The sequence below is a fragment of the Trifolium pratense genome, linkage group LG5 (assembly GCF_020283565.1).
Source record: "Trifolium pratense cultivar HEN17-A07 linkage group LG5, ARS_RC_1.1, whole genome shotgun sequence".
NCBI lineage: Eukaryota > Viridiplantae > Streptophyta > Magnoliopsida > Fabales > Fabaceae > Trifolium > Trifolium pratense.
Window position 1 is genome coordinate 51,578,171 of NC_060063.1, and position 23,842 is coordinate 51,602,012.

Genomic DNA, 23,842 nt, shown 5'->3' on the forward strand with positions numbered 1-23,842 from the left:
TGTAATAGTTTAGTAGAGTTGTATTGTTTTAAATTGATTTACATATATTATAATATAATAATATAAATAAAATAAATAAATATATATTATGCGGGTATGGGGCGGGGTGGGTACTAAGGTACCCGTACCCGCACCCATACCCATTCATTTTTGTGGGTAATTACCCATACCCGTGCCCGTACCCAAAATGCGGGTTTTTACCCTACCCATTGTGGGTAATTTTTGCGGGTACCCTCTGGGTATGGGTCAAATTGTCATCCCTACATCCAAACACACTCTAAAGCTTTTTCTCATTTTATCAGCTCCATTCCCCCGCCAATGAGAATTCGATTCACTTTTTTTGATACAGAATTCGATTAATTTAAGAGTTTATTTTTCTAATTACTTTCAATTTGGCAATGCTCATAAATTTTGTTTGTTTTTAATAAGAAAAAAAAAAATCAAAGTTACGACACCAAGCCACAATTACATTCTGGTTAAAAGGGACATCCATTTTATCAACCGGTTAAAAATATGGACAAACCGATCCAAAATTTATGGTCTGGATAAAAACCATATTATAAATATCCGGTCATTTAAATTTGGTTAAGGATATGGATGAAGTTTTTGTTTGATAACCAGTTAATTTGTGCACCCCTACTTATCCATTGGTTATCTAACAAACAAAAAAACATGAAATCAATAGAAACCGTTTTAGGTTTGATTTATTGGATTCAAGGAAAAACAAAGTTGGTGGCTTGCACTTCAACTGCTGCCAGGTCCTAATGTTTCTTGTCTTATTTTATTTCACTAATGACTTTTTTGCAAATGCTTTTGACTAGTTTCCCTTTTTTCTAATGAAATTCACCCAACATTGCAACTTTCAAAACTCATTCATTCTAATTAAATATTTGAAAATGCATTAATTTATTTAATTGTGGCAGTTTAATCTTGTTGAGAAAAAAACATGAGTAAGTAATTACTAGAATTTTCACACGCATAGTAATGTTGGTAGCTAGGAATTTAATTTATTCAGCATGGTACTATTTAGCATATATGATATATCATGGTACAAAAGTGTGTAACGTTACATTACATTGCTATATAATATTCTCAAATTAAACTTCATTATTTGCATGAATTGATACCATAGATAAGCTTCTATAATGGCATTTCGAATGAGTGTCAAACTTTTGATTTTAATCTTTGCTCTTCTTTATGTTTGTTTATTCTCGAGTAACTTTGGTATGCATCTAACTAGACTAAAAGAGTTTTAATATTGTTTATTTTGTAAAAAATTATTGTTTTTGATCAAATTAGAATTTAATTTTGTAGGAAAGGCTGATGATGATGAACCTGATACCCAAATAGGTGGTGGTGGGTTTGGTGGTGCTGGTAATGGAGGCGGTGGTTCGGGGATTGGTGGTGGTGGTTCTGGAGTTGGTGGCGGTGGTGGTACCGGAGGGATTGGAGGTGGTGGTGGTGGTGCAGGCGGGATTGGAGGTGGTGGCGGCGGCGCCGGCGGCAGATTTGGTGATCCTTCTCAAATTATATCTAAAGCCTTGCTATGTTTCAATGATAAATATGTGAGCAATATATCCTAAAATGATTTTTCTACTTTTCTTTCAATAAGAGTGAACATTCAAATTGGTTCTCAAGATATAAAGTATAGATCAAAATATTTTTTTCAAATTGATGGTTGATTTTTTTTTAATTATCCCGAAAGAATTGTCGGTAGTTTATCCAAAAACTTATAAGTAAAGTAAAAGTTAGTATGTGAGTATCACATGTAAATCTACGTAAGTGATTTGTTTTAATTGATTGTTGGATAAATACTCTCAATTTCTTCAAAGAGTAATGTATGTCTCACCGTCGACAAATACATTAGTACCTAAAAATAGTAAAATGTCATTTAAAATAGTTAAGTTGTTAGTAACTTTTTGTGGTTTGAGATTATACTGTAGTGACACGTTAACTGAACATGTCACATTGCACGTTGATTCTACATCATGTAGATTCTCTGAAATCCCATCAATTCAGTCATCTCTTTTGTCCTTTTAGGCCGGTTCGTCTTGACAACTCTACTTAACAATAGCTAGGGATAGTGTAATCTAGCAAGGATTGTTAAAGTGAGAATGTTAATTGTGTGTATTATTTTAAAATTTAACAGATTTATCAAAGCTGTGAAGAGTCATACAGATTGAGTGAAAATGGGAATTTAGATGTGCCCTCAGAGAAAACTGATGCATTCTGTGAAGGACCGTGTATGTCAGAGACAAACTTGGTCCTAGGCTGCATTGACAACATTTTCAGCAACTTCATATTCTACAACAGAGCAACCATAGAAGATGTTAAAGAAACAATTCTAGCTGGTTGTGGTTATGGTCCTGAAAGAGGTATAATTACCATGTTTTAATTGCATATCATCATATTATAATTTGATAAGGCTTAATTAATAAAATAGTCCCTTAAAGACATTTTAGGTTTCAAAATGGTCCCTTAAAGAAAAAATGGTCCGATTTGGTCCCTTAAAGATATAACTGTTTGCCACATTGGTCCCTTCCGTTAGTTTATCAACCCCAAATGTATTAGGTGGACCAATATTATAGGTGGTTCACCATATACCTCAATATATTTTTTAATCTTAACCATTAGATCTTTTTGAAGAAAAATAAACCATTAGATTTTGCAAGTGCATCGGATCTAACAGTGCACCACCATCACCAACTAATGTTTCTGTTCATCTTCTTCCACCCAGAAACAACACACGCAGCAGCAACCACATTAAGAATTAACCCATAAACAACAAACAAGCAGCAAACACAAAAAATCTTCATGATATTCACCATCTTCATCTTCATCCAGAAAAATCATCATCTACAAAATTCAGAAAAATATCATATCGAGATTAAAAAAGCCCAAAAATTCATAAATGAAAAAATAAATCAAATCTTTAATAGAAAACAAAAAAATCAGAATCATCAAACACACCTAAATCTTCAAACATTCACACCCAAATCTTCAAACATTCAACACAGAAAATAAATTAAAAAAAGAAACCAAAAATTTTGCATATCTTCAAACATACCCAAATCTTCCAACACACCCAGATCTTCAAACATCACTCAAAAATGATTTCGATCGCATTTTGTTCTACTTCTCCAAAAAAAATTCATTTTTATTATAGTTGTTAATTTTTTCTTCTCTATGTTTTGGGAAAGTATGCAATTTTTCGACTTTATTTTGATGCAGAAATTCATGATTTTTTTGATTAATTTTGTTTTGGTTATTTCCCAGACCAATCTTGCGGCTGTAGGAAGCAGTTGATTTATCTTAGATTGAAAATTTAGATTTAGTTTCCTCTCTGAGATGATTAGTAAAAATGTTTAGTTTTAATTTTAAATTTTTTGGGTTTATCTTTATGAAGATGGATAAGGATGAAGATGAATAAGGATGAAGATGAAGAAAAGGGGTAAAAGTTAGGTGTTGGTGGTTTACTATTAGATTACATAGACTTTACAAGATTCAAGGGTTTAGATTTCAATAAAATGATCCAATGGTTAAAATTTAAAATTTTATTGAAGTCTATGGTGGACCACTATGTATATTGGTTCACTTTAGATAGTGTCATGCCACCTATTCACAATTTAACGTTTTTTTCTCAAAAAGTAACGGAAGGGACTACAATAGCAAACAGTGATGTCTTTAAGGGACCAAAGCCGAACTTTTATTCTTTAAGGGACCAATATGAAACAAAAAATTTCTTTAAGGGACCAAAATACTAATTAAGCCATTTGATAATTATATAGACCATAAAGATTAATGTACAATATTATATTTACAAATTTCATGGGATATTTTACATCAATACATTTGGTTTTATTGATTTTTGTGAAATACTAATATGTAAATCTATAAAGCACTAACACAGACATTAAACATACAAATGATATGAACAGGTCAGAACTAATAATTATTTGAGAAAATAGTATTCCATAACCAGGGCCGAGTTCTTGGTGGGCTCGGGAGGGCCGCGGCCCGTCCCAAAATTTTATAAAACACTAACATAGACATTGACATATGTGAATTCCTTTTGTGCAGGAAACTTTAATGTGGCTGAGCACATCCAAGAAAACAAAGCTGGGAAGGCTACTAGCCATGTTCTAATGGGCCTTGCTTTGATCATAATGGGCCGTGCTATATTGCTCTAATATTTAGGTTTTTATTTTTTTAAGCAATGCTCTAATATTTAGGTTAATAAAGTGATACAAGTGATTTGTGTTTGTATGTGTACTAATTTACTTATTTAATGGATTATACAAATGAAATGAATTTAAGTGTTTTTTTTAATGAATTCAAGTTATGTAGTTGTAGTCATTATGTGATGTATTTCAAAAAAAAAAAAAAAAGAGAGAAGAGAAAGGAATGTGATGATAAACAAATTGAGCTAGTAAAATGGATGGATTTAGATTTGAATGATAATGGATTGATCAAAGTAATTTACTAATCCATTAACAATCCACTAATTTTTTTTTAAAAAAAATTCAATCAAATTCATCTATTAATTAAATATAAAATCCATCTAATTCACCATTATTGTATTTTAAAGGATGAATATCCATCCAACCATCTATTAAATTAAATAATTTTTTCTTTCTTTCTGTTGTTGCATATTTTATGCTTTGAAAGCGATTTGTTTAAAATATTTTCACCACAACTTTTTTTTTTTTTCTATTTGTGAATTTAGCTCAAAGCCATTCCTTTTATTGGCCGAACACATAATTTTTTTTAACTATTCCAAAACACTTTTTTTTATTTAAAGAACAGTTTAAAAATACTTAAGCATTATATAATTTAATATTAATAAAACATTATTAAATAATAAAAAAATTCTAAATTTATAGAAATAGTAGCAGTCAATGAGTTAACATCAGAGTATGGCGCCTGTCGGAGGTGGTCCGTGACAAAACTCCGGTAACTCATGATGGCGTATGATGATTCTGATCAACCTGTGATGAAGCTTCGATGGTCCACGGATGAGCTCCGACAGTTTTATTTAAACATTCTCCTTATTTAAAGAAAAAAACATTCTCCTCATTTAAATATATTTTTTCCCCCAATTTTTCTTAAACTTGACAATTCCACATTCATTAGTATATAAAGGTAAGGTAGATAAGTAGGATTGTGTAAAAAAAAAAAAAAAAAGTAGATATGTAAGATAGCTGTTATGTAGGTAGGTGCAAAAAGAGATTAATATGTGTAAATGAACTGAAGTATTGAGCTTGGGCTTGATCGAAAAGAGAAACAAGTGCCTAATAAACATATAATTAAGTGTCAAAAAAAAAAAATTAAATGATTAAAAATAAAAAAGGGGCATTCGGAGAATCGAACTCCGGACCTCTCGCACCCAAAGCGAGAATCATACCACTAGACCAAATGCCCAATTGTGTGATATGCTATGTGGTGGGTATTATATATAGTATGTACATTAAATTGTGTTAAACTTTTATTACCCACTCTGTTACATAAGTTCTGCTATTTTGACCCATCAGCTAGAAGCCTAGATAGATAACTTTTTTAGATTAAAAATTTTACTTTGAATTTAACCTCACATGTTTTTTTACTCAAATTTTAAGTCACACTTGTTTTTAGAGTCAAACAAACTTTGCTCTAATACCCAGTTTAACAAAGAATATCAAAACACTATTATGTGCATGTTTTGAACTCGACTACAAACAAGTGATGGACAATATATAGAAACAAATCACATTTCTATGAGTTTCGAATTTTTTTTTATGTTAAGTTCATTTGCTGAGATAAAACAAATAAACGAAGTGTCCATAATTTTATCGATATTTAAACATGAATCCAAACGATTATTTTGAATGAGACATGTTAAACTTGATACGGTATATTAACAAAAACTAAAATCTATGGAAAATGTATGTTGAAAAACGTGAATCACATTGGTTACTTTGGAGATACATTGCCTTACAAAAAAAAATTAACATTTAGTTGGTAATTTTTCATCTTATAACACATTTTTGTTTTTCAGACTTTTATCTTGCAGCATAAAATGCATTCTCCAATTGTGGAGATAGCTTTGTAGATCTTTAAAATTTTGTCCTTTTTATGTTTTTAGGTGCGGAGAAATATTTGTGAAAAAATAGACTGTTGTAAATTTCTTTACTGACCTACAGGAGGGGAGATCAACATTGAGGCCAGCTGATTTTCTAGTGGACGGATGGGTAGGAGGAAAACATGCATGTATGGACTTAACTGATGTTTTCCCACTTGTGGGATTAAGGAATGAGGATTTTACTGTGAGACAGACGGTCTTCAAAACTACTTCGAGCAAAATGGTCAAACATGAGAAAACGTGTTCTGACCGATCAACATGCTTATATACCATTAGTGTTTGACACTTTTTGACTTTTTTTTGGACTCTTTTTAAAAGAGTCCAAAAAGTCATGAATATCAGTATTGTACGTATCTCCTAGCTAGATCTCTCGATGTAGTGTTTAAAATGAATAGTTTTGTTATCTAAAAAAGATTAGCGACGCAGTTTATTGCTTATTTGCATCCATTCATGTATAATCATCTTGAATATACAATACACAAATTCCACATATTTTTTTAGAGATTTAGCTCATTTCGTGTCAAATAGCTTATTAAATAATGTCAAACTTTTCTAGTTTATATCAGAACAAGTGAACAACCATAAAATTTATTCTAAAAGGTTAGCATTTTCATTTGAACACACAACCACTATAATCCACATCTAACATTTTGATCAATCTTTCACGTATAAGACTCTATTAATTTGTTAGATTCAAGACATTGTACCATGAGCTGCAATATTGGTCACCACCAACTAAGAAGAATAAAATCAACCTTCACATTAATATAATCAATTGGAGCTCTAAAAATTCTAGAGCTAGAAAATTAAATTCTCCTCATTATCTTGCTGCTAACACCAATAAACTTATTGACCATAAGTATGTCCTTCAACGAACAAGACATTTTAGAGGTAACAACATATGCTAATCTTTTTTTTCTTTTTTTTTATTTTGGGTAGATTAATCTCTTTTATTTTTACTATAAGCAAATGTTGGTATATTAATTGTTATATGTAACAATATTAATTTTGATGTTACGGTTTTTTTTATTTATTTTTACGATTATAAGTTTATAACGATTGTTTTCTTGTTATCGATCTGCAGAAGATGATGATATCAATAAGCGAATTTTTCTCGATAGAACCTAAACCAAAATGTAGACGAGGAATTGTTTTAAAAAGCGCTTATAAAGATATATTAGCTGTTTTGAAGTTGAAGAGATCAAAGAACCAAGTGAAATCTTTTTCCAATGATTTTGATCCCAAACATCAAAATCACAATGACCCTTTTGATTATATGAGTCATGAGAAGCTTCCTAATCAATTGGAAGATTCTATGTTTCATTCTACTCAACCCTCAGCTCCACCAATTCCAAATCCTACCTTTATTGGAATCAAAGCTAATATTTTAGCTAACTTTGACATTGATTATGTTCCTTTGCTAGAAAAAGTTTGCAATATTCATCCTTGTTTAATAGAGTGTCAAAGGAAAAGAACTCCAAATTATGCAACTTGGGCTTTTACAGCTCTTGGAAGAGTTTTACATTTTCTTGAGATCACTAAAGTGGAAGAAATGAATAAAGAGGCATGTGAATGGCTTCAAGTATTGTGGGATGAAGTTCAAGTGTTTGGATTTGATTTGTCATGGCTTGCACCACAAGTGGAGTTTGCTTTGAAGTATGTGGAGAAAACAAGCAAAGTGAATATGCTTGAGGAGGAAAAAAAGAAGCTAGAGGTGAGAATTCAAGAATTAAGCATGGAATTGTTTGAGACAAAGAAAGAGATGGAAAGTTCTAAAGATGATTTGGAAAAATTTAGGGTGGAATTGGGTTAGTTGGTGGAAATTAGAAAGGTTATTGGGAAATCAAGCTTATGATGTAGAATTCTTTGAAATATGTGACTATATATTTTAAGGGGAAATACAATATGAGATACTTTAAATTATTTGATTGTATTAGATTAGTCCTTTGAATTTTGTTGTTGATGTCCCAAATAGGTCCCATAAGACAGATTGGGTGTACACAATTACCCTTTTTAACATTATATTATAAAAATATGCAAATATCTATTATATGGTATTGATGTGGCAAGAGCGAGGTTAGTGGCATATTTGCATCACACATTTGATGTAGCAAGTGCGGAGTTAGTCACATATTTACATCACACTTTTAAATTGAAACATTTTCAACATAGATGTCATTTTTGTCCACAAAATGGTCACCATGGTTGGAACTTGGAAGTCAACAAAAAAAAAATTGGTCATTAGTTTAAAAAATACAACACAAATAACAGACATTCATGATCTTTACATTAAGCGCTCAATCATGTCGCTAGGCGAGATAAGGCAGAAGTTGCGGGCTCTTTCTAGTCTTGTCATCAACCAAGATTAAGTATAAACAACACGTTTTTGGTAATGAGCAATGCTATTTGTCCGGAGAGAATTCATCCCGAATTGATCACGAAAAATACTTGGCCAATTAAATTACTCCTTTGCCAGAAAACACAGGAGATCATGGATGTTATTTAGGAAAGATATTTAGTAGCAATGTATTCGTGATGTTTTCGGAAAGTTATCTGTTGTGATAACTAGCAATTTCCTTTGGTAATTATTTCATTATTAGGCGATGCATCAATAATTTCAAACCTTAAGCGATGAAATTTTTCATTTCCACGATCAATGATTTCATTCACTTTTATAAGCTTAATTAGAGAAACTATTGTAACAAAATTGTCATGTTAACGTTATAATCATATTGAACTTTTTCAAGGCCTTTATTTAGCCCAAACTTTTGAAGGAAAACTCTAGCTAGAGTCTCTTAGCCCTTGGATCAACCCTGCTAGCCCAAACTTTTTCAAAAACTCTCTTCGGCCAAAAATTATGAGGTCTAAAACCTTAACTTAAACTGATTAACCCTTGAGTCAGTCATATGTTTGAGCTTGATCAGGGACGGACATGGGGGGCGTGGCAAGTAGGGACGGACATAAGGGGGAACGGTCATATGTTGTCGTTTTTTTTTTTTTGTTAAGTCAGTCATATGTTTGAGCTTGATCAGGGACGGAGGGGGAGGGGGGGGGGGGGGGGGGGGGGGGGCGTGGCAAGTAGGGACGGACATAAGGGGGGACGGTCATATGTTGTCGTTTTTTTTTTTTTGTTATATATTTGTTCTTGATATATATGTACACATAAATTGATATTTGAGAGATGTGTTTAACGATTAGTAACTACCGTTTGGTGCAAAACATGTACCCACAACATAGTAATTGTAACAATTTACTTTAAAATATTTTGATAATATATATTATACACTACTAAAGTCCAAATTCAATTAAATTAGTTCTGATTGTTTGCTACAAGTGAGAGATTATTTTCTGCTATGAAGATTGTGAAAAATAGGTTGAGAAACAAGATAGAAAATGAATTTCAAACTACTTATGTGATTACTTACACCGAGAGAAGAATTGCTAAAAAATTTAATACAAATTCAGTTGTTGATGAATTTTATGATATAGTGCAATGTCGTGTACAATTTAGATAAACAATGTGATGTATTTTTTATTTTTTATTGAGTATATTCAAATACTATTATAATTATTAATTATTCCGACCTCATTTTATAGATTCCTGGATCCGTCCCTGAGCTTGATCAATAACAATCTCAAACTTGACTGTATGATTGCACATTTAATGCCCTGAAAAACTTGATCCCATAACAATCTTTCATAGACAATAGAGTTTAATTGATATGCATCGACGGTGTAAAATAATTTTGCACAATCATCCAATAAACAACCATTATTTTTCCATGTCATATCAAGAAAGTGGGGTGGAGTGGGGTGATGTGGCGGAAAACATGATTGGTATTGGTTAACAGTGTAAAATTATTTTACACCATCGGTGCATATCAATTAAATTCTAGACAATAATACTACACGAGCATTCGTCATCACTTAACCTTTCATGCTATTTTTCATATCTAAATAAAACTTGTTGGGAAGATTGGCAAAGCTCAAGTGTAATTTCCACCTCTACACATATCCAAAATAGGAGCATTTAAGAATTAATGAGTTAGAGATTCAAGGTTCAAGTTCTAACCTCTATCAAAATTACAAGAGAGAATATACTATATCGATCTACATCCAAAATCTTGATACATAAAATATGAGTCATTTTTCTTATATAGTCCAGTATCAAATATATTTTTTAAGCAATGTGAGACTTAATTATCGCTTATACTTGGGAAAAGGATTCATTGCAGTCGCTATGATGCAGTCAGTGCATCATAGCCGTCTAGCTAAAATCAAACGATTCAAATTTAAATGCAGTTTTAATATTTTAAAATATAAAAATTCTAATCTATAAATATAAACCGTTTTATCTCGATCGAATGGTAAGGATCTGGGTGTCTGCATATACCATCATGAATGTTGAGTGCATGCAATCCAAGTCCCTTATACTTGAACCAACAAAGTCAATCGTTGTACATCTGCATTTCTTTCTTGATCTAGGGTATACATGCCAGGTAACCATAGGCGCCGCAATAACTGTGCCAGATTGGTGGCAGTAATTGTTTCAACTGACAAAATGAACATAAATGAAAATTTTGTCGGCCGGCACCCATTAACATCCTTCTCCCTCATAGTAAACAATGAATGCAGTTGGTATATGGTACAACATGCACATGTAATATTTTCTACTCATGGCATGGGAATAGAGTACTGTACTTTCAGAAGGATTTAAAGGTTAAGATTAATTTTTAATTAAAACATTACTTCACTTAATAAAGTTAAACAGATTGTTTTGTCAGGAAAAATAAAGTCTAAACAATAGATTTTTTTCATCACAGTATCCGACGCACTAAACTGTATAATCTGATTCAGAGTTAATTTTAGCATTAAGTGATTACACCTCTTCCCGATCGTAGTTGCGAGAAATCAAACTGTTATCCTCCCTAGCTACTAAGTCCAACATTAATCACCACTGAATCAACTAACTATTGTAACAATGGCATCACATTGCTTAAAAAATATTTTAATATGTGGTACCATGTAATTCATTTGATCAAATGCAAAAAGATATGTGGTACACAGTGAGACACATATTTCTTTCCTTAATATTCTCTTATTCTCTTTTTTTTCTCACTTCACAACCTCTTTCAAAGAAGAAAAAAAAAAAACCTAGTAATAACACTCTTGACTCTACCCGTTGAAATGTCAATAGGTAAAATAAATATAGTACTAGTGAAAAGGAAAAATCAATGACAGTAGCCAGTAGGTTAAATTTATGTCGTTAAAATGAATTCCAATTTATTACTCTGACATATATATGGGCCATGGCCCAATTAGGAAAGTAACGTATACCCGATCCATTGACTAATGGGGTAGGAAATAGTAATTTTTAGTATCCTAGACTCATGGAGTACAATTCTATCTATGAGTATCATATTGTCCAAAAATATTTAGACTTTTTTTTATCCAAATACCTAGACTCTTTGTATTGTTTTTTTATTTTTACAGTAGAATCTTTGTATTGTTGTTCTCATATATGTGGGGATTCCCACAAATTGTGCATGGAAAGATATTTCTAGCTTGACATAAATAAACAATTTAAATAAAATTAGGATAAAATCCAGTGTAAAAGTTAAAAGTTAAAACTCATGCTTTTCTTGAAAAAAAAATTGCTTAAAAAAATATATTTATAGGATGAGTTGAGATCCTCTCCATTTCTTATGTTTTCCATTTCTTCCATTACCAAAGTTTTTAAATATTTTGGAGTGTATAAATGACATTTGGACCCACTTGATGTCACATTTTTGCATTTATATTCCCAAAACTATATAATAATGGAGGAAATGGAAAGAATTGGAAATGGAGAGGATCCTAACTCTAAAAGGATCATGTTAACACGTATCCTAAGGGCACACCTAAATACAAAAATTTACCATCTAATGTTTCTTTTTTGACAAATTTTACCATTTAATGTTTAGAAGGTTGAATATACAATTTTCAAGAAAATATTTCTATATTTATCTCCTTAACATATGCCCTAACATTTTCCTTATGTAAATATGATTAAAGTTTTCCTTGAGACATCCACATTTATTTTCTTTTTCTTTATTCAAATAGATATGTCGAGTTGCTTACAAACTGCGCCGTCATGACTCAATTGTAGAGATTATGCATGGTTTTCAAGAACCATTATTGTTAATTCAAATCTCAACATGGCGAGGCTCGAGATCATATTTGATATGAATAAGTATATAAGTATATTTCTAGAGGATTGAGACTATAGATTTGGATGTTCTCTTTATAATGCTAAAGAAAAATAATCTCTTTTGTATATATTTTCAGACCTGCTAAGAAGCGAAAGGGGAAATAAGAAGAGTTAACTACAATTTCTTAGTTGGAATGATTTTATTTTGTGTTAACTCTCACATGAATGATGTTTATCATCAATTTTATTAGCAAGTTTATCATTTTTTTTATATAAAAAATAGAGTTCATATGTATGATGTAAATTTTTACGAAATTATTAAATAATCACGTTAACTTGTGCTTTAAGGGTACTGGATAAAGTATCTAAATATATAAATTTTGTATTAAACACTATAGTAAAAAAAAATTAATTTTAAAAAAGTTGAATACACAAATTTCAAAAGATTATTTCTACAAAGATTACAGTTGAATCTTTGTATTGTTGTTCTCATATATGTGGGGATTCCAACAAATTGTGTATGGAAAGATATTTCTAGCTTGACATAAATAAACAATTTAAATAAAATTAGGATAAAATCCAGTGTAAAAGTTAAAAGTTAAAACTCATGCTTTTCTTGAACAAAAAAAAAACTCTTGCTTCAAAAAATATATTTATTAAAAGGATCATGCTAACATGTATCCTAAGGACACATGATAAGATACCTAAATATGAAAATTTACCATTTAGTGTTTTTTTTTTGTTGACAAATTTACCATTTAATGTTTAGAAGATTGAATTAATATACAATTTTCAAGAAAATATTTCTATATTTATCTCCATAACATATGCCGTAACATTTTCCTTATGTAAAAATGATTAAAGTTTTCCTTGAGACATCCGCATTTATTTTCTTTTCTTCATTCAAATATATAAAGTAGATAAAATAATTTAAAAAGAGGGAAATCTGCAAATAAATTGAATATGACTCAAATTAAAAAATCAGTATAGGATTGAAGTTGATCTGTGTAAAACCAAACAATGTCAAACCAAACAATGTCGCATCAAGATGACCAACCAAATAATTTCACACTCATACGAAATAATGGAAAAACATCGAAGAAAAAAAAAATCTATTTTGAAAATTGAAATCACTCATTTTTAAAAATTGAATTGGATTTAACTCATTCATATAAAATAAACTTGTAAGTAAAAAAATTTCGTCGTAAGCATAGTTTTAGATCAAAGAAAAAAGGTTAAAAAAGATCATGCAAATAGGTAATTCTGAATTCCATAATATGCCTAAACTCACACGTTTAGATCTGAGTAGAGAGAAGTTATGAGAGAGGCGGCTAGAGTGGGCATCTAAATTTATTACTCCTTCCGTCCCAAAATATAAAGAATATTCCCTCAAGTTCTTTTTATAAGGAACACTTTGAGAAAAAAAATTGGTCCTTTTTATAAGAAACTTTGACTAATTTTCAAATATTTTAAATGTTTGATTTCACTTATGCCATTTTTTATTATGAGAGTGAATATTAAAAATAAGTATATTAATGTGAATTAAGAGTAATTAAATAAGAGTATACATGAAATATGTTTATATTTATAAGAGTATTAAATGAAAATAACTATTTACCATATGTGTTTTCTTGGTCCGTGTAATTTTTTCAAAGTGTTCCTTATAAAAAGGACCGGAGGGAGTATTGGTTAAAGAAAATTGATGTATTTGATTAAAGGAGAATGTTAACTTGTGCCCTTAAGGGCACATGTTAAGAAGATAAATGTGGAAAAAATTTAATGAACTTGTAGTGTATTCAATTCTCTAAACATTAAATATTTTCTATCATTAAATGCTCTATTTCTATTTTTAGGTAGCTTAACATGTGCCCTTAGGGCACAAGTTAACATAACCCTTGATTAAAAGTTTGGACTAAGTATTAAACTTTGGTTGGCCAATTTTTTCTTATATTTTGGGACAGAGGAATTGATTGATTTTGTACTCAAAGAAAAAGACTTTCAAAATACCTTGGACCTCGTAGCCATCAGTCAAATGATTTTTATATGCTGGTCCTTAATTCTTCATCTTTCTTTATTGAGTTGGTCCTTAATTCAGTAAATTGAATGTGCCAAAGAAAAATACAGATTACCTCCCAATGACAGATTCATTTCATAAATTTTGATAAAAGGTGAGGTAAAAAAAATTGAATTTAATTTATATGCATTCTCAGTCTAAAGTTATTTTGCACATGCGTTCAATAATATACCGACACATCATGTATGGTAATTAAAAATACATGATGTGTCACATTCATGGAATGATGTGGCAACACGTCATTAGATACATGTGTAAAACAAAATTACACCGACGGTGCACAACAATTAAACTCAATAAAATTTGATTGAAAATTACCTAATAATTATGTTGTGAATTCGATTAAAATTATACTAATGAAAATTTGATAAATCAAGCAACCAAAATTAAATGAGGAATAGAGATAATAATAATCTAAACGAAAAATAACCAACGCAAAGGAGAAAGAGAACAAGAAAAACACAATAGTTTATTTATCTGATTCGGTCTAAAGATGATCTATTATGGGGGAGAGAGTAGTTCTCCGTTCCACTAATCAAATAAAGTAACCTTACACAAGATTTTCAAAAGAGTGTTACAAAATTAGTCTTCAAACCTAACTCTACCCTTATCCTGAATTTTTCGTGATCAAGAGACTCAATTTGATAGTGTTTCCAAGGTGAATTGAATAACTTTTTGTCCAACCCTAGAATTATACCAAGAGAGAACCCCTTGTTTCTCTCTAAAATCCTAACCTTTGTGTTGGTGGCAAATCCTTATTCTACCTTTCACTCTTCTTTTTCTATGAATAAAACAACTATTTATAGAAAAATATAACCTTTAAAACTAGGAACATATATAATATATTTTGAAACAAAATCAAAATATATTTTCAGTAAATTTGGGCGCTTGCACCGGTGCACATTGACCATGCACCGGTTCAAGTTCTTCTAGGATTCAGCCACCGGTAGATCCAGAAATTTTCATTGGTGGGGGCTAGAAAATACCCCTTCCAAAAATTTATGGGTATCAAGATAAATAATTGTAATAATAAATTTGTCAAAACGTAGAGGTATTTTAGTAAGAAAATCATTAATGTATATATGTTAAATTTTGAAAAGAGAAATACAATTTAAGTTTTTTCAATTATATTTGAAATACAGAGATATTTTCGTAAAGAAATTATTAATGTAGGCTGAATTTTGAAAATGATCTTATACGTACTAAGGGACAACAAAAAAATAGAAAAGGGTAGTGTATATATTTTGTTGACTAATGAAAAATTTACCAACTTCTACAAAATATATAATTATAGTAACAAAAAATATATAAACGTTTGAATAAATTACAATTGTCCTCTAAGAAGAGAAGAAGAGTAAATTTAAGAGATACTATATAAAAAATTTAATTGAAGAGTGAAAGAAAATTAATGGTAGTAAAATGTTGAAAATTGAACAATTAAATTTGTGATGAGTGAACCAAGTTCATGGGGGCTTAAAAAACACATAATACTATTATCAAAAGAAAGTTTCATTTTCTGGTGTGGAGGTTTGAGCCCCCAATGCCTAAATCTTGCATCCGCCACTGGATTTAGCAGCGTCACTTTTGCACTGGCTCGAACCTTTCATTCACCGATTCAAAGATCTCTCGGATTTCATCTCATCACGTGCTATGCACCGGTACATCTTGGACATGCACCGGTTCACACAATTTCGGGCTGCTTGCACCGGTTCAACTTGACCTTGCATTGGTTCATCCTGAACTGACAGACTCTCAAATTCCCGATTTTAAGTTAATCCTCATAAATTGAATTTAAATTCTTTCCAATGATTTTTTTTTTGTGGTACTTTTTTTTTAACAGTTTTTGGGTGGTACTTATTAATCAATTGAGTATATGATTATAATTTAGGTGATAAAAGAATACAAAGACATTTGATATGCTGGAGCATAAGTTCGAACTTGTAACTATCACTTCTCTCTGCATAATGTTTGTGAATCTGCGCTAGGCTCTTTAAAAAAAAATAACATAAATTATAATATATCAATCCTAAAAATATTAAATAAGCGAGAGAAATCTAGATAAGGAAAATGTGAAATATCATTCTTTAACTCCTGTCCATAAAATAGATAAAGTTGAATTTTGAGACATTATATACATATGAGAAGAGAAGCAACACATGTGATAGTTAAAATTTTGAATACTTCCTTCATTCTATAATAAATAAATTACTTTTACAACTTTGAAGTTACAAATTACTTTTTGAACTTTCAATATATGTAGGGATGTGCAAAAATATTGTAACTAACGAATCCACTTTAGCGGAGATTAAGTTGGGTGTATCGGACGGGTTTATATGGGTTTTTTTTATAAAAAAAAGCTAAATTAGCCCACCCAAATTGGCGCCAGAGAGAATCGAACCTCAAGTTTATATGGGTTATCGGGTCTATAAGTAACAAATATCGGGTAAAAACGGTTAAATATGGTCAGGTTCGATTTTGAAAATTTAAATATACTCCCTCCGGTCCTTTTTATAAGAAACACTTTGGAATTTTTATTTGGTCCTTTTTATAAGAAACACTTTGACACAATTCCATTTGTACCCTTATTAAATACAATCAAATAATTCATTATAATGCTAGTGCATTAATTAGAGAAGTCTATTTCTCATACTAGTCAAAGGTTAGTTTTGGAATATAACATTTTAATGATAGAATCATTAATGAGAAAATTTACCTTCCTTGATCTGTGTGATTTTGTCAAAGTGTTTCTTATAATAAGGACCGGAGGGAGTATCTTTAACCAAAGCCGACCGAAGTTGTAAAATCACGAGTCTTTTATGTCTTATCGTAAGTATTGAAGCATGGTTTCTTTAAAAAAAAAACACTACAAGTTATTTACACACAAGACTCAAGATAGTCTATATTATTGTAAAGTTAAATTATATGTTTTTGTCATATCATTGGTTTAATCTCTCGACGATGTTTACTAATAACAAGTTAACTTAAAGTGAAAATATTTTATTATTTTATATGTGTGTGACTATTTTTTATTGATGTGTTAACCCGAATAAATCAAACGACCAACCCGTAACCCATATAAACCGACACCCGACAAAATCCGACCGAATCCGCTCAATACCGTACCCCAAATACAAGTTCCTTTTTTAATTGTGTAGTCAAATGAATACTATTTTTTTTTTTTGGTTATTATTTTTTACTTGGTGTAGTTAATCAATGTAATTTAATAAAAGTATCATAGCATCTCCAATGGTGATATCATTTTGGGTATTATACATTACTAACAAGTGGTTCCTACAATGTCATGTAATATTTATGCAACTCATACACATTTTACTGCAATGATGATACCACTTTTTGAGTATCATATATTAATGACAAACGGCAATATTTTGACATATATGGAAGTTATTAAATTGGATTTATATACCAAAAATAAAAATAATAATATCATTAAATTGATGATATGGTACCTTATTTAAGGTACCGGTATCATCAATTTTGATACCCTCTGTGTCACGTCATGGAACTCCAATGATAAAAAAAGTTAAGGTACCATATCATTAGTCTATGAAACTCTTTTAGATACCCTTATTGGAGATGTTCTCATTATATATCTATTTTATTTATATGGGTGATCAACTCTATGGTACACAAGTGAAACACGTTTTACACCATGTATAAATTCATTTTCATTATTGAATCAATAAATCTCACCGTCAGATCAAATAAAATGTAATATAACATATATTGATCCAATTGCGAAAAACAAAGACATCCATTGGGTGGATAGTCAACACCATTGGGTGCACTACAGTCAGCTAAATCGGGATTGTTTGATCAAGATCAAACAATCAATATTTTGAGATCAAAAATGAACTTTTTTTTTATTATTTTGTAGATAAAATGAATGCACTTAATCCATTAACAAATTTATACATAGTCATAACTTATTTACTTGTGCATATAAAGACAAAATATATATTTTTCTAATGTAAAATGGTAATAAGTTCCTCATTTATTGTGGTAGCACATGGAGTAATTTTTAACTATAGGTAAATCATAATAACTCAAATTAATACTCCACCAATAAGCCACCTAGAGTACATGAAGCTAAAGTAAGAGCAGTAACCAAATAGTGTACTTTAACTACTGCAAAGGCAGGTTTTTCACTGACAAATAATTACCAGATTCACATGTCTATCTCACTCACTCTCTATATATATGCTACAGTGTTAACCATATTTCTCCATGCAACAAGAGTACTCTACCATAGCCATATTAGTGTCTGTAACCAATATGGGAAGAGCTCCTTGTTGTGAGAAAATTGGATTGAAGAAAGGAAGATGGACTGCTGAAGAAGATAAGATCTTGACCGATTACATCAAACAAAATGGTGAAGGGTCTTGGCGGTTTTTGCCTAAGAAAGCAGGTACGTACTACTCCAGTCTTAATCATAAGAAAACGTTTACTTTTTAGATTTTTCTGTGAATTACTTTGTGTGTGAATTATTTAATGATTTCATGATGTTGGTTTAGTTTATTTAATATTGAATTTTGTAATGTGTGATATATGAAGGTTTGTTAAGGTGTGGGAAGAGTTGCAGATTGAGATGGATAAATTATTTGAGAGCAGATGTGAAGAGAGGCAACATAGCTCCTCATGAGGAAGAAATCATTGTCAAGTTACATGCTGTTCTTGGAAATAGGTGCTGCTTTGTCCTGTCCTTAATTTTTACTCCATTGTCTCACAATATATGATGAATGAATGAGTTATATTTGGCCGTTTCACACATATTAAAGAAATATTATAAATGAAAAAAAAAAATTAACAAATTAAAGCATACGTGTATTTGTCTGTATCATGATAAATTAAAAACAAGAAATATGAAGTGAGCAATATTGAATAAAAAATTATACAAATAATATTAATTAAATGGTGCAACTTAAAAAGTACTAATTATTAATATTACATTATAAATTGAAAGTGACATTCACTGTGGGACAATTTTTTATAAATGTATATGTCATTGTGGGACAAAAAGGAGTATTATCACTAATATTAATTGGTTCAATCATGATTAGCGCTGAATTTGGTAGGGAGAATCATGGTTCGATCTCCCGTAACTGCGATCGGAATAGGGCTGATACTATATGATGTCATTACCGACATCCGAACCAGATTAAACTAGTAGTGAAAGTAAAAAAAAAAAAAGAGTATTATCAATAATCTTTTTATTGGAATTACTACTATTTCGTATTTTTTTTTTTGTCAAATAGCCTTATGACTAAAAATTACACTCTTAAGGTGATAAGTGAGATGACTAGAGTTCGAACCCCGACCTCTTGCATATATAATGCAATGTCTTATCAACTAAACAAAGCTCGTGGGACACTACTATTTCGTGGTATTAATTAATTGGTTACGTTAGTATTTGAACACTTTTATTAAAAGGATTTTGCAAAAGAGTGTATTAAAGATATTTGTTAAAGAATTCATAAAAGAAAGGCCGTCTTGATAATACAAGTTTTTTTTGTTTTTGACTAAGATAATACAAGTTAAACATTTACCAATTTATAATAAAAATAGTCTAACAAACCAAAGTTAAAATTTTGGCCAAAAATTATGCTCATATTTAGTCCCTAAATAGCTCAAACATCATTACCTCCCATGGAGGTAACATGAGGGTCAGGAAACCAAAAATAACCATTGTAATTGCTCATTGTTTGGAAAACGACAAATAAAACAATAAAAATGTAATAGTGCATGAAAAGCAAGTTGAATTCCCTCGTAAATGGTCCTTTGGGTTTGGGTACTAGTCTTGAGTCTTGACACTATTTTCAAATCGAGTAGGGTCACATAATTGACAAACTATATATATTTATAAGATAAGATGGGGTATATACAAATAAATATTTTCTCTATCTTTGTTTTCTTGACAAATGAAATTTTTAGTTATCTTGTACTCCATAGATCTTGAATATAAAAAGGAAAAATTTAAGTTTTGTTGGTACGTACATGCATAGTACGTACATGCATAGTAGATAAGGAAATTTTAACTAGTATTATATTGATATTATTTCTGAAATATATTTATGTTAATTTATTATTTCTTTTAGATTTGGACTAATTTTTTATGTTATTTTTTAATTTAAATTTTACTACTTTCATCTCAAATAATAAGTTGTTGACTACTATGACAATTTACATAAACTAAGAAATACGATTAATATTGTATAAAAAAGAAAAATTATTTATTATTTTACAAAATCATCATTCATTATTCATATGGAAAATAGAAAATTTATTGAATTAGAAGTGTTGGGGAAAAACCGGCATAGAGAAAATAAAAGAACGCAATCAACAACACAAGAATATAACGTGGAAACTCCAAAACCGGAGAAAAAACCACGGCCGTTGTCAAAACCGACAACCAGAGAATAAACACTATGTGAAAATTGCTACAACACATAGACTACCCTCAACCTTCCCTTGGCCCCCAATACACCCACACTCTCCAAAGCAAATACCTAACTACATCTCTCAACCCTCTAATACAAGAGTACAAGAGAAAAACAAAAAAGTCAGATATAAGCTTAAAGTGCTACTGACTGGTGCAATTACAAACAAAGAACTTAGGTCCATTATATAGCTTTGATTTCCCCCTTGCTTCACAATTCTAAGCGATGTGGGACTTCTTCAATATAATTTCTTTGACCTTTTTTTTTTCCTTCATTAACAATGTGGGACTTACATTGCAATCAACCCCAACAATCTCCACCTTGATTGTAATGGTCTTCAATCTTCATTGTCTACACCGACAATCATTATCTTCTGCTTCCATTGTCTATACCGACAATCATTGTCTTCACCGACAATCATAATTCTCATTGTCTATACCGACAAATTAAATTATCATACTCCACCATAAAGAGTATACTCCACTTGGAACTAAACCATCCCAAGATTTTTCTTCCATCGGCCGTGGTTTTTTCTCCGGTTTTGGAGTTTCCACGTTATATTCTTGTGTTGTTGATTGCGTTCTTTTATTTTCTCTATGCCGGTTTTTTCCCAACAAGAAGAAGATATAATTGTACTACATAGTAAAGATATGATAGAATTTTTTTTACTCAAGGTATGATAGAATTGAATAAATAGATGATAGATGTATATTTAACCAAACATAGAGAAAAACAAGTTTTTTTTTTCGTCAAAAAAGTTTTTTTTTTTTTTTAAAAAAATATCTTCCATGTATAACTATAGAAATTAATCTCTCAAAAATAATTTAGATTGTTCTAAATGATTGATCTTTCCCGACAAATATTTTTGCATAAACTACGCTTAGGGTAGGGATAAATATGAGAGTGTTTACCTAATATATAAAATCTACAAAATATAAAACTTTTACATGATGTAGCCGTTATGTAGTTTCACACCACAATAAATTATACACTAATGTAAGGTCTAGATGGACCAATTCATAGCATGTGGTACTTCTATTGTTCAACCACTGTACCAAATTTTTAAGAATTGGGGTATATAGTTATTTGTCTAAATAAATGCCATCGTTATCATAGTAAATATTAACTAAAGGAAGACTTGACCCAAAAAATATTTAAATTATATATTTTTATTTTAAATAATTTAACGACAAAATTCACACACTAAATACTGAGAAATTAATAATTTGTATGAATTTTTTTTATTTTAATTATCATTTTATGTCTTTTAACTTCTTTTTACTCAATTTTATGTCTTTTAACTAAGAAATTGAGAAATTGTTTGGTTGTATATGTATAGGTGGTCTGTGATAGCATCACATTTACCCGGACGAACAGATAATGAGATAAAGAATTACTGGAACTCTCATTTAAGAAGAAAAATTTATTGCTTCATGAGATCTATAAATGAGTCTCCACCACCACTACCACCGCTTGACATGGCATCTACATCCAAAAAATTATTTAATGGGAAAAAAATTAATCCAAAAATAGAAGAGAACAATAACATGTCCCTTGAACCAATTATGCCTAAAGAAGTTGAAGAAATTTCAATGAATAATGTTTTTTATGAAATGGAGGGTAATAATAATAATATAAATAATTCAATTTTATCATACCCTAGCAAGATTAATGAATTAGCTATTGATGAAGGTTTAGGACCATATAAATGGCTTGATGATGAAATTATGAAACTTCGTACCATGTTTGAAAATGGGATGAGGAGTTATGTTACACATCATGAGAATAATGAAAAGGGTATTAATGATTATGATTATAAGAATATGCATGTGGAAATAATGGAAAAAAATAAGGAAATGAAAAGTGACATTATTTGGGGAGAATCATCTAATGGAGAATGTGGAGAGTTGTACAATTGTTGTTCATCAGGGAATTCTGCCACAGATTATGATCAATTGTCTGATTGGGATTTTTGTGAAGAAGAAAAAATGAAGAGTTGCTTGTGGGGTACAGGTATTGGTGAAATCATGAATGGTTTTTATTAGTAACTAATAAATTGTTTGAATTGTTGGAAATGTAATTGTTTATGTGATTTTGTTGTGTGTAGAAGTTTAATCAATGTCATATAGTATAGTATATATATAGTATATATAATATAAAATAAGATCATCAGGTCAGTTATTTTTTTAAGTGGTATGAGATTTGAACTCTGATTCCTGCATATATAATATAATATCATTATTAAGTGAGTTAAGGTCAAAGAGACCGTCATTTGTTTTACTTCTAAATGTATCCAACCATGAAATTAAGTTGGAGCATTATGTTATTATATATGTAAAGTTGCAAAATTTACTTTTTGATATTTTTTTTTATAATCAAATGATATTATATTATAATATAAGGGGGTACTCAAACCCTTACAACAAAGAACAAGCAACTCAAGAGTTATGGATACACGACAACGGATCTAAACACCAACTAGAAAAAGGAATACAAGTTTTACGACCAAACCGACGGGAGAACCATAACCAAGAAGTAAGCTTAATCTCTTTCAAAAGCGCTGATGCATCCATAATGCCACCGTTGAAAATAACGTTGTTTCGGACTTTCCATAAATTCCAAGTGGTGGCCAACCAAACCAAATGACGAATACGCCCCAAATGGTCGATGTTGAGACAAAATCCTATTTTGATGTTTTAAAGATAACAACCCTTAATTAAATTTTAATTTGATTCTGATCATTTTGTGATCTAACAAGTGCTCTTGAGTGATTTAATTTAAGAACAGATGCAATGGATTAAATTAACCTTGTTTCACTCATAAGAAAAGAATCAAGCACGTTTTAGACAAATCTGCCTCAAGAGAATGATCTCAGATTGGTCTCCAGACTTATGTGTTCTAAAGCATAAGCGCTTATTCAAGTCAACTGGTACAAGACAAGAATGAACTTTTAAGTTGGACTTATTAAAGGATCATAACAGTGCAAATAAGTCATTTAAGGC

At 30.4% G+C, this 23,842-nt stretch overlaps 3 protein-coding genes and 1 non-coding gene across 4 annotated transcripts; 3 read left to right on the forward strand and 1 right to left on the reverse strand.

Annotated features, from left to right (window-relative positions):
• Window positions 1-1,059: 1,059 nt before the first annotated feature.
• Window positions 1,060-4,347, forward strand: LOC123885273 (pupal cuticle protein 36-like). Its single transcript, XM_045934550.1, has 4 exons — window positions 1,060-1,224; window positions 1,315-1,565; window positions 2,150-2,375; window positions 4,081-4,347. Exons 1-4 carry the CDS (start codon window positions 1,146-1,148, stop codon window positions 4,188-4,190), a joined length of 666 nt encoding a protein of 221 aa, XP_045790506.1. The 5' UTR covers window positions 1,060-1,145; the 3' UTR covers window positions 4,191-4,347.
• Window positions 4,348-5,349: 1,002 nt separating this feature from the next.
• Window positions 5,350-5,421, reverse strand: TRNAP-UGG. Its single transcript has one exon. It is a non-coding gene; the product is annotated as a tRNA-Pro (tRNA).
• A 1,407-nt stretch (window positions 5,422-6,828) lies between these two features.
• LOC123885545 lies at window positions 6,829-8,168 on the forward strand. The gene is made up of 2 exons (XM_045934824.1): window positions 6,829-7,009; window positions 7,203-8,168. The coding sequence occupies exons 1-2, from the start codon at window positions 6,980-6,982 to the stop codon at window positions 7,929-7,931; spliced, it is 759 nt and encodes a 252-aa protein (XP_045790780.1). The 5' UTR covers window positions 6,829-6,979; the 3' UTR covers window positions 7,932-8,168.
• A 10,394-nt stretch (window positions 8,169-18,562) lies between these two features.
• On the forward strand, window positions 18,563-23,089 carry LOC123884992 (transcription repressor MYB6-like). The gene is made up of 3 exons (XM_045934230.1): window positions 18,563-18,811; window positions 18,958-19,087; window positions 22,180-23,089. Exons 1-3 carry the CDS (start codon window positions 18,631-18,633, stop codon window positions 22,883-22,885), a joined length of 1,017 nt encoding a protein of 338 aa, XP_045790186.1. The 5' UTR covers window positions 18,563-18,630; the 3' UTR covers window positions 22,886-23,089.
• Window positions 23,090-23,842: the final 753 nt, after the last annotated feature.